Raw genomic sequence first — 14,765 nt, 5'->3', positions numbered from 1 at the left:
GTGACAAGAAATCTCTTGATCAGCATTACAGTCGAAAGGTATCTGTGAATATTTGGAAATTAAATTTTAAAAAGATGTAAACGCTAAAAAAGAAGAGAACCTAAATAGTTTTAGTTGATCTGATTGCCCTGCAAATGAGTATATACCTAGGAGAGCTTTATCTTGGGAAACTTTACACTCTTAGAAAGAAACAGGAACCTTAGCAGACTCTAAGCAAATGCAACCTGAAGTCAGGCATGGCTTTTATGTTTGTTTGTTTGTTTACACATAGACATATTTGCACTGTCTATTCCAGATAGAGTAGATACTAAGGATTCTGTTGGGTGAATGAATGAGCCATATTTTCAATCTTTAGGTAGTAAGAATGGTGGGGGTGGGGTGAGAAGATAAAAGAGATGACGAATTTAAATGAGAGGTGGTAAGAATTAACCGAATACAGTTTTCTTCAGCAGCAGGAAAATGACTTCAATTGTATGTCTTTTCTCCACATTTTCTTATGGACCCTGGCGGAGCGTGTGGATCTCCTGCGTTCAAGAACTGATCTTGCACTTACGAGTTTTGGGAGTCTGTGCTCTCTGGATCTGAGTTGCTTCTGTAATAAACTAGTTATGATAGCATTGTTGTAACTACCAGATAAAATAGTACCTGTACAATTATGCTGTAAACTAACATTGTATAGTACTACAGTGATATTATCACAAATAGGACAGTACTGCTTTCTCTGCTGTTGAAATAAAAGACCTGATGAAACAAACACACAAAACAAAAACAAGTAAATAAATAAAGAGAACCACGAAACCTGTATTGTCAATAACATCTGCCAATATTTACTGAACAAATTATTAAGACAGAAATGTTCATATGTATTCCAGAATCCATCTAAAAATTGTACTAGGAACCCATTATATCACGTTAACATAAATTTCAAATGCATATGAAAAATATCTTTTCTATAAGAGCATAAAGGATATTGACGTTGCTTCAGATACTTAAAAATCCCTTCAATAACCCGCCTAACAGAACTCAGACAGATTCTTATATCAGCTTCTGCACTTCATCTGTTGTCATATCACCCATAACGAACCTCTGGAAAATTCACCACACGCTCATGAGAGAATGAGAGAGAAAAAGTTAAACAACATTATACCAAAAATAACCCCCATTGAGGCGGACCTACAGAAATATCGAACAGAAATGACCGTGTAGGAAAGCCAAGAAAAGCGGCATGGTTAAGCAGAGTCCACAGTTGTCCAAGGGAAAAACTGCACGCAAATATAGATGAAAGCAGTGCCGATCATGTTTGGTTCAAAGTAAAACTACTTTAAATATCCACAGAATGCCACAACGAGAACAAAAACTCTAGAGTTTGTCCCACTTTTTAAAGCCTACAGGCCTTTTCCCGCCAAGTGAGGTGGCTCTGAAAAGAGCCTTTGGTTTGCAAGGTGGTCAGGTGGTCTGGAGGCAGCTCATCGGCAGACGGTGTACCTGATGATGGCTTTGGTGGCCTCGGACTCGGCGTGCTTGCCAATCTCCCCGGGCAGCAGCAGGCGCACGGCTGTCTGGATCTCCCTGGTGGTGATGGTGGAGCACTTGGTGGAGCGGGCCAGGCGAGAGGCTTCGTCGGCGATGCGCTCGAAGATGTCCTTAACGAACGAATCCAAGATGCTCACGGTCTTCTGCGAGAGGCTCAGGCCCTCGTGAACCTGCTTCAGAACCCTGGGGAAGTAGGCGGCGAAACTGTTGGGGCAGCGGCGGCGGCGGCGGTGGCGGCGGCGGCGGCGGCGGCATTGGCGGCTTGGCTTCTCGTGCTTCGGGCTCTTCGGGTCCGCTGTTGTGGGTTCCTCCGTGCCCGGGCATTCCCCAGAAGGGGTCTCACAGCCAGGCTCAGCCATGTGGGGCTCGCCTTCTCGACAACTCGGAAGGAAGGACAATGGCGGCTGCCGAGGGGGCGCTGGCCCATTTACAGTCGCTGCATTTCCTGACGTCACGGGCAACCTCCATATCTGATTGGACAAAATGCAACGCAGGGGAACGGGACTCTATGCCAGGCCGTGTCCCCTGTGACGGCATACCCTCGAGCTTCACATCACATCGGACAATCAGAGAAGGATCCAGTGCCCACTTAACTTGTTGGGCCTTCGGTTAGAAGATCTTTCAAACATTCCATTTCATTGTGCCTTTTGTCTGCTCATTTTCAACATCAAAACAGTAACAGATCTTAGGAGAGTCCTGTTTTTATTGGAATACGTTATATTGCACATCATTACCATATTTCTGATAAGCAGTAAGTGCCATTGGATCAGGACATGCTAGGAACCAGGACGCTCTGGAGACCCAGAGTCAATGTGTCCATCTCTTAAAATGACACCAAATGTAAAGTGGTGGTGTTGGAAACACATGAGTACATAGGGAGAGAGGAAGAAAATGATGCCTGGGTTTAAACAGGCATGTGTAACAGGAGGTAGCAATATTGGAGCACCTTCCCTTTCTATTCAATTGCTTTGTGTGTGGGGGGGGGCAAATTTTTTGGCAGGTGGGGAGCAGCACACAAGAAAGAGAGGCATAAATTGGACAAGTCCATTTTCATTTATCTACCCAAAGGCAGTATATTAAGAAATTACAATTAAGAGGTGTGTGGGGGGGTATTTCAACTGGTCATAAGTAATTACACATCTTATAATAGCTCCTGGTGGTGCTAGTTTGTAAATGCTATAAGGAAGGGCCAGCAGAATGGGATACACCAGAGCTGAATCTTATTTCCCCATGTTTTCTGCACAAAGCGAGAGGTGAGGATATGAGATTGGGGTGGCTGTCTGTCGAAATGCTGAAATGCCTGGGGCCCTGTGATCCTTCAGGTGTGTCCACAAGAGATAACCAAAGATCCCAGAAATTCTCAAGCAGAGCTCTCCTGTGCGTGCCTGACCTGCCCCGGTGGGGCAAGACCAGCGTAGTGCCCAGTAGTGCCCAGAGTAGAATGGAGAGAAAGTCAAGCAGCCACGAATCCCCAGCGAGCCTCCATTCTGTCACAGTCACTGGCATACCTTTTCAATTTTCTTGCCAAGCAACCAGATGCTGATCTTCTCAGATGGCAAAACCACTACTCACAAATAAATCAGAACAGGCCTGGGCACACAGGCCAGTTTGTCAGGACCGGTTTACTTACCTTTCCAAGCCACTACTATCATTGTCAGCTGCTCAGCCTAACCCAACAGGTGCCACTACAGGAGAGGAGAGGGAGAAGGACAAGTCCCAGAGGGCGCATTCCCAGTGTACTGCAAAGTCCTCTTCCTCCTGACAGCCTGGAACCTGCAGCTAGCACAGATGGGTCCCCCTGAAGATCCTTTCCCCTCTTCTGGCTTTCCAGGCATTGTATCAACTAATCAGAGTTGGTATTAAGCTTCCTGTTCCCTTTCTCAGAAGTACCACAAAAGCACGCCAGTGAGAAGAAAGGTCAACCAACAACACTTGTTCCCTGATGCCCCAGCAGGGGAGCTTCGGGAAGACTTCACCAGAAGCACCAAAATTGTAGGCTTTTCAGCTTTGGCTTACTGAGAGAGTCTGACCTCCATATCCCAGGCCCCTAGTTCCAGAGGAATGACTGGCCAATTTGGGGCCATTTCTCCTACTACTCAGAATGGACTGTTGTCCTGGGCTAAGTCACCATGGCTTGGGCAGGAACTCTCCCATGGCCAGCAGAGTGCTGGTGCAAATCAAGAGACATAATTGACGAGCCCCTGCCCCGAGTCCTGACAGAGACCCTCAGGAGAAACGGCAAAGACCATAGTCTCCAAACACAGCACACAAAGAGGTAGTCATACAGATAAAAACACCAGAAAGGTTTTTAGTGATTTTATCAGCATTTTCCAAGTTTAAAATTGTTTTCTTAACAGTAGTTAGGTTGTAAAAACAATACCCGCACACTAGAATTGCTGACCAAATATAAGTGTTGTTGGCTGGAAAACAAAACAAAACAAAACGAAACGAAACAAAACAAAACACCAATTTACCCAAATTGTCTAGGAAACCACCAGAGGGACCTATATTACTCAACTCTTGTTGATCCGACATTGGATGTGGCCAGCAGGGGAAGTCCCAGAGCTCAGACAAGGCAGCTCTCTGTAGTGGAGGGAGCGCCTAAAAGGGCTAATGGCCGAGGACTACCAGCTGACTGCACTCTCAGCAGCTGAAGCAGAGTCTGTCTTTGAGGAGAGTTCTGGTTGGAACATCTTCATGTCTATGATAGCCTCATTATCAAATGATACTCTGGCCACCCAGGCAACCGTAGTTTGACAGTGGTTTTCTCTCAGCACTAGCTTTGGCTTCCATTTCTTGGTGAAAAGAGGTATGTTATCACATTGTTTGGTATTCCATTTTTAGGCACCGTGCCCTGTGGTCTGCTAGCTTGCTCTCTATGCTTATATCCTGGCTTTACTACAATGCATCCACGTGTGCTTCCTGAATCAGGGATATCATGGCTGCCTTAAATTTGGGGAAATTACCAGACATTTGTCTTTGAATATTATTCTTCCAAAATTCATCCAAGTTTCTGCTTCTGGAATGCCGCTGAGATGCATTTAATAACTACTTACCCCTTTCCTTAAGTCTCTTTGCCTCACTTCCATCCCATTTTTGTCTTTATCCTTCTATGAGGCGTTCTGTCTTATTTCTTTCACTTCTCTTCTAGCACACCCATTCTCTCTATCTGGTATGTGTCCTTTGTTGTGTAAACTTTGGTGGATCTTTTAATCTAGCGCTTAGTATTTTCAAGACTAGACAACCATTTAAGACATTTTTGATAACGAGTCGCTTCCTACTCACATTTTACATGTCTTGTAATTATTTTCTCAAGATGTTACTTATTCATGTGTCAGAGAGCGAGAGCGCACAAGCAGGGGGAGCGGCAGGCAGAGGGAGAAGCAGGCTCCCCGCTGAACAGGGAACGTGATGTGGGACTCGATCCCAGGACCCTGGTATCATGACCGGAGCTGAAGGCAGATGCTTAACCGAGGGAGCCAGCCAGGCGTCCCTCTCCTAATTATTTATATGAAAGTTTTAACCGTGTTTGGAAGTTGGCATTTGGTCATAATTCTTTGGAACTTTCCAGTTTGGTTTCTTGTTTGATTTTGAGAGGGGCGGCTTGTTTTGGGATTGTGTGCTTGTGTAGGAGGACTTTATCTGCAGGAATCCTGTAACAGCCTCAATTAAGGTTACTCCTCCAGGAAGGATTAGAAGTGCATTTGCCATGTGTCTGGGTTTCTGACTAGGAACTGTTGGCATCATGCTGGCAGTGCTAACCCGAACCCCAGAGCTACACCAGGACACTCGTGTGAAAGCACATTCTCAGGGAATTTTTCCCCCCCTCTCTCAGACCTAAGGACCGGGAATAGAATTTTCCTTGGCATCTCCTTTTCCCAGTAGGAAAGAGTCCAGTTTTCTCAAAGTCTGTGGTCATTCAAGCACCACTTCACGCAAAGCCGAGTATGTAATGCGATGGGTCTTACTTGCTCAGGCCCATGTAGCAAGAGGTAAACAACAACAACAACAATAATAACAAAGTGTACATTCAAATAGCCTGAGTTCAGATACATGGTCGGCATCAAGGGAAATCGTTTTACTACTATTAATCTGAGCAATTCTCCTCTGACCTGATGGAAGTGGTGAGAGAGACGTCCACGCACAGGCCTGAATTCATATCCTTCTCCTCATGGTTAAAAGCATACAACTAGTCAAACAAAGAAACAAACAGCAGGTAAAGTATAATTCCAATTTCCCACTCAATCACAGAGGCTGAGTACCCAGTAGGACTCTTACTGGTTCAGCCTGAGACACCTGACCGCACCCTAGGCCCAATGCTGCGGGTCAGCGGCTCCACATCTCTGAATGGCTAACTCACAGCTGACTGAAGCTTGAGTTGCCTTGCCTAGAAGCCTCCATCATCCTCATGAATCCCATCTGCAAATCCTGAAGGTTTGTGATTTCCACAAGAAAAGATTACAGCCTTGGGAAGAATAGAATTAGCTAAATCTGGCCTACTTAAAGTGTTAGCTCCAGTTACTAGGGACCCTAGAATAGGAATTGTTTCCTGAACTTTCTGATTTAGCGATTTCTGTACCTAGATTGGGTCCTGTCTTCTGTTTTTCCATGAATTCCATAAGAAAAGTAATGTTGAGTAAGTTGGATTGGGGGGGCACGTGGGGGTTGCGTTGTTTAAGCGGCTGCCTTTGGCTCACGTCATGATCCCAGGGTCCTGGGATCAGGCCCCTCATCACGCTCTCTGGTCAGTGGGGAGCCGGCCTCTCCTCTCCCTCTGCCTGCTGCTCTGCCTACTTGTCCTCACACTTGCACTCTCGCTCTCTATCAAATAAATAAATAAATCCTTTAAAAAAAAGTTTGATTGGGGATGGTCGACTTATTAGTACTAGTTTCCCAGGGTTGTTGCTTATAATTTGTTACTTAAGTGACAAATCCACTTCTCTCAATCAGTCTTTACCGTTAACCACACTATTAGAGAATGAATGCTCACCAGATGGCCTGTGTCCTCAGTTGCCTTCAGAAGTGATCAGGGGTACTCATTTCCATTTTGCCTAGGCCTCAACATCCATTTTCCCTCACTGCATCTTGGAGTTTGTATCTGTCCCTCACCTTCACACTCCCAGTCTTCTCGGTCTATGTGGTGCATTCAGTGTTGTTTTACTCATGCTCCTATTTGATTTCTGAAAGTACGGACCAAAGCACCCAAAGGAGTGCCATACTGTCCTAATGGATTCCATTTCTTATTATGACTTCTCACATAAAACGCTACATATGAGACTGGTATGTAAGAGCAAGACGGAAAACCTTTGTGTGTCACATGGACAAACACGGGGACTTTGAAACAGCAACAATGAGCATGACAGAAAGGAAGTGCCTCAGTTGAATGCTGCTTAAGCAAAGAGGCTCACCGTTGTATCTTTGAAAACGGGCATGGTGGTGAAGAGCCTTTAGCTCCCCAAATAGTTTTCCCCATCTTGAGGCACTACCAAGGACAAATTACTGGCTGTGATTTCCTCATAATGTTTCCCACTGGCCTTAGAGAATACATTCCATACTTTTCCAAATCCTTTCATTAGATTTTTTAATTATTCCAGAGAAACAATAAGCAAGAAACCTTGCGAGGGTGGCCACTGATCTTAAATTCTTACTGTAACGATCCCAAGGAGAACTCCGGACATATAATGGCTCATCCGAGTTCTTCTACATTGGAACAAACAAAGAACAAAACAACAACAAAGAACCCGGACTTGGCACCTAGTGATGGAAGAGGCATTGCACCCCTTCACGTCTTTGCTACACACAAAAGCCTTCTCTGGTATCCTTCGTTTTCTGCAACTGCCCACCCTATTTTTCTGGAAGTCATATTGTTCTGCCATAGCTAAATAAATTTTGTGATGTGACACTTCAGGAGGTTCCTGGGGCACTTCTGATGGGCTAAGGAAAGTTTTTGGATTTTTGGAGATTATCCAGATTTGTTTGGCAGGGAATGTCATCGTTCACAGGGGCATTTACAAAGTATTTCAAGAGTACAAAAGCCATTCTCAAAATATCGACCAAAGATGGATTGCCAAAAATACCGTAATCAATTTCTAAAAATTGAAATCAGAGTATATTCACTTTTGCAGAGATTGGAAGCTAGAAAAATGAAAAATATGATAAAATTAAGCAACATTAATACCATCTTCAGGAAAAAGGTGGTGAATGAGGTCACCTCACTTCTCTAACGGGACAACAAGTAATCTATATGATGGAAGAAGCAGTGCATGTGCCCATGTACAGCTCGGTTTTCGCATCTCAGATGGGTTGTTCTATACCCCATCCCACCCTCCACCTGCACCAAAATCATATGAAGACATCCTTAACCCCCAGGACCTCCAATGGGATCATATTTGGAGATAGAATCCTTAATGAGGCAATCAAGCTAAAATACCGTCTTTCGTATGGACACTAATCCAAAATGATTTTTGCCTGTATAAAAGGGGGGAATGTTAACACAAAGACATGCGCATAGAGAAGAAAATGTGGAAAAACAAACAAAACAAAACAATAGGAAGAGTCAGTAATTTACGAGCCCGAGAGAGAGGTACCAGGATCTGATTCTTCTCTCACACATCTCAGAAGGATGTAACCTGGCCCACAACCCTTGATTTGGACTTCTAACCTCCAGAACTGAAACAATACATTTCTGTTAAGCTTCCCAGTCTGTGGTACTTTGTAAGGATAGACTTAGCACACTTATGCAGACCTTGATGCCGAAGTGGGATGATGTTTTAACAAAGGCTTAGGGAGTTGGGAGTGACTCTGAAACTGGGTAATGTGAGGGCGGGAAGAAACTGGGTAATGGGTAAGGATGGTAGCATTTTGAGATACATGGCAGAACAAGCTGAGATTGCTTGGAGGGACTTTTGGTTGAAATATGGACATGAAGTGTATTTCAGGTGAGGGCTCATACAGAAAAGAGGAGAGCTATGGGGAAAGACTTTATCATCTTAGAGAATACATAGAGCATCATGAAAATTATGTTGCTAGAAATGTGAGTGAGAAGGGTGCTTCTGCTGAGATAGCAGATGGAAATTAGAGGCATGTTATTGGAAACTTGAGGAATGGCCATCCTTGTTATCAGGTGACAGAGTATTTGCCCTCACCATGTGCCAGTGTTTTGTGTTTGGTGAAGACTAGAACGTTCACATGATGAGCTGGGACAGATAAGCTGAGGGGATTTGTAAGCACAGGGTTGAAGGCATGGCCTGGTCTCCCCTTGCTGCTCATAGTAAATGCCAGAGGAGAGACCTAAATTGAAGAATGTAGCGTGAAATGAGATGAAACTAGCATGCGATGATTTGCAACCTTCTCAGCCTAACCAGGTAGCCTGCTTTGGAAAAAGGGCCACGGGCGTGCCTGGAAAACGATCAGTTGGGAGCTTAGGCATGTGACACGTGGGTCCAATCGACCATCTCAGCAGGAGCCAGGAATGGAGATACTGTTATGCAAGACAAACGTGTGGAGGACCCTACTGTGCAATAGCTTGAACCCTTTGGAATGTAGGGAAAGCCAACAGGTGTCTTATTCTGAGAATTTGATGCTGGCTGAAAGGTGGCTAGCCGGAACTCAAGGGAAAGAGATGGGACAGACAACACGAAGGAAGACTGTTGGGACTGCTGGGATTCGGCAGGCGAGAAAAGGGCCCACAGCTATATCTCACTGGGAACATGGGCTATTCTTCAGGAAAGGGGGCAAATGACCCCACAGAAGGTTCAGTGGCTGGCAGGGCTGCCACTGCCACTACAGACCCAGAGGCGCAATGCCAGGATCTGTAGAGCCATCTTCTCCTTGATTCCTGAGAACGAGGCCACCTCCTGGGTTCCAAAGTTTAGGAATACTTGGCCTTCAGAAGAAGGTACTGCAGCAGCCCTGGATAGGTTGGAGGCCGTCACTTCCCATGGCAAAGAGTGTGGGGCTGCCACCCCTTTTGGGAGCAGAGCTCGGGACCTAGAGCCAAAGAGGATTCTTTTCCACCCTTATGATCTAATATAATGTTTCCTACTAGGACCCAAACTTGCTCTGGGCCCACGAACCCTTGTTTCCCTTTCCAATACCTTGATTTTGGAATAGTAGTGACTGTCCTGTGCCTGTCCGTCCATTGTGTTTTGGCAGCAGGTAACTTCTTGTCTCCTGTCACACATTCTCAGCTGGGCAGGAATTACGCCTCAGCATTAATCAGAGCTGGAAATGCACCCTCATCTGGTGTACAGGATATTTAGATGAAATTTGGCCTTTGCATTGTTGCTGGAATGGGCGAATTCCTTCTCCGATTGTCCGATGTGATGTGAAGCTCGAGGGTATGCCGTCACAGGGGACACGGCCTGGCATAGAGTCCCGCTCCCCTGCGTTGCATTTTGTCCAATCAGATATGGAGGTTGCCCGTGACGTCAGGAAATGCAGCGACTGTAAATGGGCCAGCGCCCCCTCGGCAGCCGCCATTGTCCTTCCTTCCAGGCTGTCGGGAAGGCGAGCCCCACATGGCTGAGCCTGGCTGTGAGACCCCTTCTGGGGAATGCCCGGGCACGGAGGAACCCACAGCAGCGGACCCGAAGAGCCCGAAGCACGAGCAGCCAAGCCGCCAATGCCGCCGCCGCCGCCGCCACCGCCGCCGCCGCCGCCGCCCCAACAGTTTCGCCGCCTACTTCCCCAGGGTTCTGAAGCAGGTTCACGAGGGCCTGAGCCTCTCGCAGAAGACCGTGAGCATCTTGGATTCGTTCGTCAAGGACATCTTCGAGCGCATCGCCGACGAAGCCTCTCGCCTGGCCCGCTCCACCAAGTGCTCCACCATCACCACCAGGGAGATCCAGACAGCCGTGCGCCTGCTGCTGCCCGGGGAGATTGGCAAGCACGCCGAGTCCGAGGCCACCAAAGCCATCATCAGGTACACCGTCTGCCGATGAGCTGCCTCCAGACCACCTGACCACCTTGCAAACCAAAGGCTCTTTTCAGAGCCACCTCACTTGGCGGGAAAAGGCCTGTAGGCTTTAAAAAGTGGGACAAACTCTAGAGTTTTTGTTCTCGTTGTGGCATTCTGTGGATATTTAAAGTAGCTTTACTTTGAACCAAACATGATCGGCACTGCTTTCATCTATATTTGCGTGCAGTTTTTCCTTTGGACCACTGTGGACTCTGCTTAACCATGCCGCTTTTCTTGGCTTTCCTACGCGGTCATTTCTGTTCGATGTTTCTGTAGGTCCGCCATAATGGGGGTTATTTTTGTTATAATGATGTTTACCTTTTTCTCTCTCATTCTCTCATGAGCGTGTGGTGAATTTTCCAGAGGTTCGTTATGGGTGATATGGCAACAGATAAAGTGCAGAAGCTGAAATCAGAATCTGTCTGACTTCTGTTAGGCGGGTTATTGAAGGGATTTTTAAGTATCTGAAGCAACGTCAATCTCCTTTATGCTCTTATAGAAAAGATATTTTTCATATGCATTTGAAATTTATGTTAACGTGATATAATGGGTTCCTAGTATAATTTTTAAATGGATTCTGGAATACATATGAACATTTCTGTCTTAATGTTTTGTACAGTAAATATTGGCAGATGTTATTGACAGTACAGCTTCGGTGGTTCCTCTTTATTTATTTACTTGTTTTTTGTTTTGTGTGTTTTTTTAATCAGGTCTTTTATTTCAACAGCAGAGAAAGCAGTACTGTCCTATTTGTGATAATATCACCATAGCACTATACAATGTTTGTTAGTTTACAGCATAATTGTACAGGTACTATTTTATCTGGTGTTTACAACAATGCCATCATAACTAGTTTATTACAGAAGCAACTCAGATCCAGAGAGCACAGACTCCCAAGACTCGTAAGTGCAAGGTCAGTTCTTGAAGGCAGGAGAGCCACGCGCTTCACCAGGGTCCATAAGAAAATGTGGAGAAAAGAGATACAATTGATGTAATTTTCCTGGTGCTGAAGAAAACTGTATTTGGTTACTTCTTACCTCTCATTTAAATTCGTCATCTCCTTTATCTTCTCACCCCACCCCCACCATTCTTACTACCTTAAGATTGAAAATATGACTCATTCATTCACTCAACAGAATCCTTGGTATCTCCTATATCTGGAATAGACACTGCAAATATGTCTATGTGTAAACAAACAAACAAACAAACAAACAAACATAAGAGCCATCCCTACTTCAGGTTGCATTTGCTTACAGTACGCTAAGGTTCCTGTTTCTTTCTAAGAGGCGTAAAGTTTCCCAAGATAAAGCTGTCCTAGGTATTTACTCATTTGCAGGGCCATCAGATCAACTAAAACTATTTAGGTTCTCTTTTTTTTTTAGCGTTTACATCTTTTTAAAATTTAATTTCCAAATATTCACAGATACCTTTCGACTGTAATGCTGATCAAGAGATTTCTTGTCACTTTCTGGCTCTAATAAGAAGGATAGGAGCATTTCATCAGCATAGGTGGTATTAAGATTTTGTTTGAGATCTATGTGCTCAGAATGACAATTTTGCTTTTCTAAGACATTTCAGGTAACTTACTAGATATCCAACATGCCCTTCCAGTAGCTTCAGCAGCCATTGCAAACACTCTTTTCTCTTGGTTTATTTAAGTAAGTTATCGATGTTCCAATATTAAAATTTCCTTAAATTTGTGGAAGGGAACCCCTTCATCGGAGGCACTTCGAAGAAGTTTGTAGCCCGGACATAGGTATTGTATGGTTTGTTTGCTGATGTCGTTTAGGCCTACCTTCCCCAATCAGAAGTGATCTGAAAGCTGTAAGTTCATCTGAGCTCTTTCATTACTCCCAATTTTATGAGCATTCACAACTATTTCTTAACCTCATTGAAATGCAAGCCCGAAACTAATCACCCTGCTTCATTCTCCAACTCATTCCTCTTTCTTCAAAAGGAGTTGTTGTCACAATCCCTGAGTGAGTGATTTTGCATTTTCTCACACGAAGGGCTCCAAGATGCCCTAAGATTAAGAATGTCAATGTGCTGCCTGAAGCTTTCTGCTGTACCTACCTTTAGAAGGTGCTCAAACAGGTTCAGCCTGATGACATTATCTATTCTGAGGGTATGACCATCATGTGCCCCGCTGTTAGTGATCGTCTCCATCATCGAGTGAACTACTTTTGAGAGCACTCAGTCAGCAGATCCAAGTTTTGTTTTTACCGGGAATGTGAACTTCCTGAGAAGAGAGACCTTGTCTCCTTTGCTGTCATATATCAGGAGGGAGTACCATGTATGGCTCTTGGTAGGGACTCAGTAGTTGGTGAATAAATACGGGAAGACGGATGAGAGCAGATGTTCTAGAGTCCCAGAAGAGGCGGTGATGGGTTGGGATAGAAAATGCAAACCGCATTGGGTTGAGGAGTGAGATGAGGTAGATGAGGAATGGAGATAGAAATCGGGTACTCTTTCAAGGAAAAGGGATACCGGTCAGGAAGTAGGAAGAGAGTGTTAATGGTATCACAGAAGAGGGGCTTTATTTTAGGACTGGGAGATAGGAAAATGTCTAGAGGTAGTCTGTAATACTGGCTGAATCTCAGGTAATGGTGTTGCTGTTACATTAATATCATCATCACCATACCTCTACCATAGGAATTTCCGTTAATTACTCCTTTCATCAGAACCCCAGTGCACCAGTTCTCTATTCCTCCACTTGGGCTGCAAGTTCTCCATCAAGATAGCATTCTTCCGAGCTCTGTCATGTATAGGCTGTGTGGCATTCAGCAATTAAATGCTGCTTCTTAATCAAACTCTGACTGTACATTTCTTTGTTCCAGGCGCTGGCAACACAAAGCACCAGCAATGGGGAACATTTCAGGAGGACTTACTAGGAGTCAGGTGTCAGGAGCTTTATATGCAGGTATTTTTAATCTAAGAAACACATAATGCCTCATATATACTAGAAATATTTCTAAGCACTTCAAATGTGGTAACTCATTTTACCCTCTAAGAGTCCCATGTTCCAGACGGGGAGACTAAGGCACAGAAAGATGAAGTAAGTTCCTCAATTTCAATGAGCTATTCAGCAGAAGAGGTAGCATTGGAACCCAGAACACCCGGCGCTAGGTTTTGGGCCCTCACACCACTACAGTGTAAAGCTCCTGGCTTCAGCTTGACAACAGTCTAGTGAAGCTGCTACTATTATTCTCCTCCATTTTCCCCTGAGGCTCAGAGAAATTAGGTTACTTTCCTAAAGTCACACAGCTGGTAAGTGGTAGACCAGGTTTGAATGAGGTTTCTCTGACTCGGAAGCTTATAACCATTTGGATGGCATGTAAAGTCAGTTTCAAGCTTTTTGCTACATGTGCATATCACCAATCCAATTGTTTATTGAATAGAGCTATTTTAAGGAACTTATTTTCAAGATATTTGAAAACATTTTCCTAAGCCGTAATATCTGCAACGTCACAGGATAACATGGTGTTTGTGTATTTTAAATTCACACTAAGTAAACTGCTTAAGTGTAAGAAAAAAAATCTGTGTGCCACTTAAAACCATCTCGTGTGCCTGCAGGGGCATGTATACCACACTTGGGGATGTATTGCCTTCCATAACACTTTTCACCCACGGCCCACCCTTCATCCCCAAAGTTCTGTTCAGACCCCTTTTCCTAAAAATCACAGGGGATGTTGGTTTCCTTCCTGGACTCAGAGAGACGTACATTGAGTGTAGTTCCTAGGCTGCTCACAACCCACTGGTCAGAACATTACTTGCATTGCAGTGATGTTTGGTGGGGAGAAGTGGACGGCTAGTTCCAGGGAATCATTCACCATACACAGCAGAGCTAACGAAAACACTGATCGACTCTTTTAGAACGTTTTAGTTTTGTGGCAAAACACTACTGTCTTAGGAAGGAGAAGAGTAGCAGAGTGGGCTCTCTACTAAAACATGTGCTGAAGAACAGGAGGGGCCAACTGGTAAAGTGCCTGCTGGAGTTGGCAGGATAGCCTTGGATCGTGCTCGAAAGACATGTCAGAGATCTCAACCCACCACAGTTGTCAGTAAAACACTGAGTTTTACTGGTTGGAATGCAAAAGCAAGCCATGTACACCTTTTCTGCCAAGGCTAAAACCTCACAGGTGAAGGGAGTGTTTGAGGGTGCTTAGCGTCCAACAAAGCCCTCCTTATACCCACTTCCCAGGGACCTGGTTGAGGGAAATTAACCAGACTGTGGAGAGGAAGGCCAGGCCTGGGTGAATGGGCTGCCTTCCTG

The 14,765-nt window shown here is 44.9% G+C and overlaps 1 protein-coding gene across 1 annotated transcript; it reads left to right on the top strand.

The window, feature by feature from the left end:
• The first annotated feature begins 10,052 nt into the window (after positions 1 to 10,052).
• Positions 10,053 to 10,475, top strand: LOC118356494 (late histone H2B.L4-like). Its single transcript, XM_035725434.1, has one exon. It carries the CDS (start codon positions 10,053 to 10,055, stop codon positions 10,473 to 10,475), a length of 423 nt encoding a protein of 140 aa, XP_035581327.1.
• The last annotated feature ends 4,290 nt before the right edge of the window (positions 10,476 to 14,765 follow it).

Source organism: Zalophus californianus, chromosome X (genome assembly GCF_009762305.2).
Source record: "Zalophus californianus isolate mZalCal1 chromosome X, mZalCal1.pri.v2, whole genome shotgun sequence".
Taxonomy (NCBI): Eukaryota; Metazoa; Chordata; class Mammalia; order Carnivora; family Otariidae; genus Zalophus; species Zalophus californianus.
This window is presented reverse-complemented; position numbering and strand designations above follow the sequence as displayed.

What these genes read in the sequence shown, in the direction of transcription:
- LOC118356494 (XM_035725434.1), top strand. Translation starts at nt 10,053, where the DNA reads ATGGCTGAGCCTGGCTGTGAGACCCCTTCTGGGGAATGCCCGGGCACG.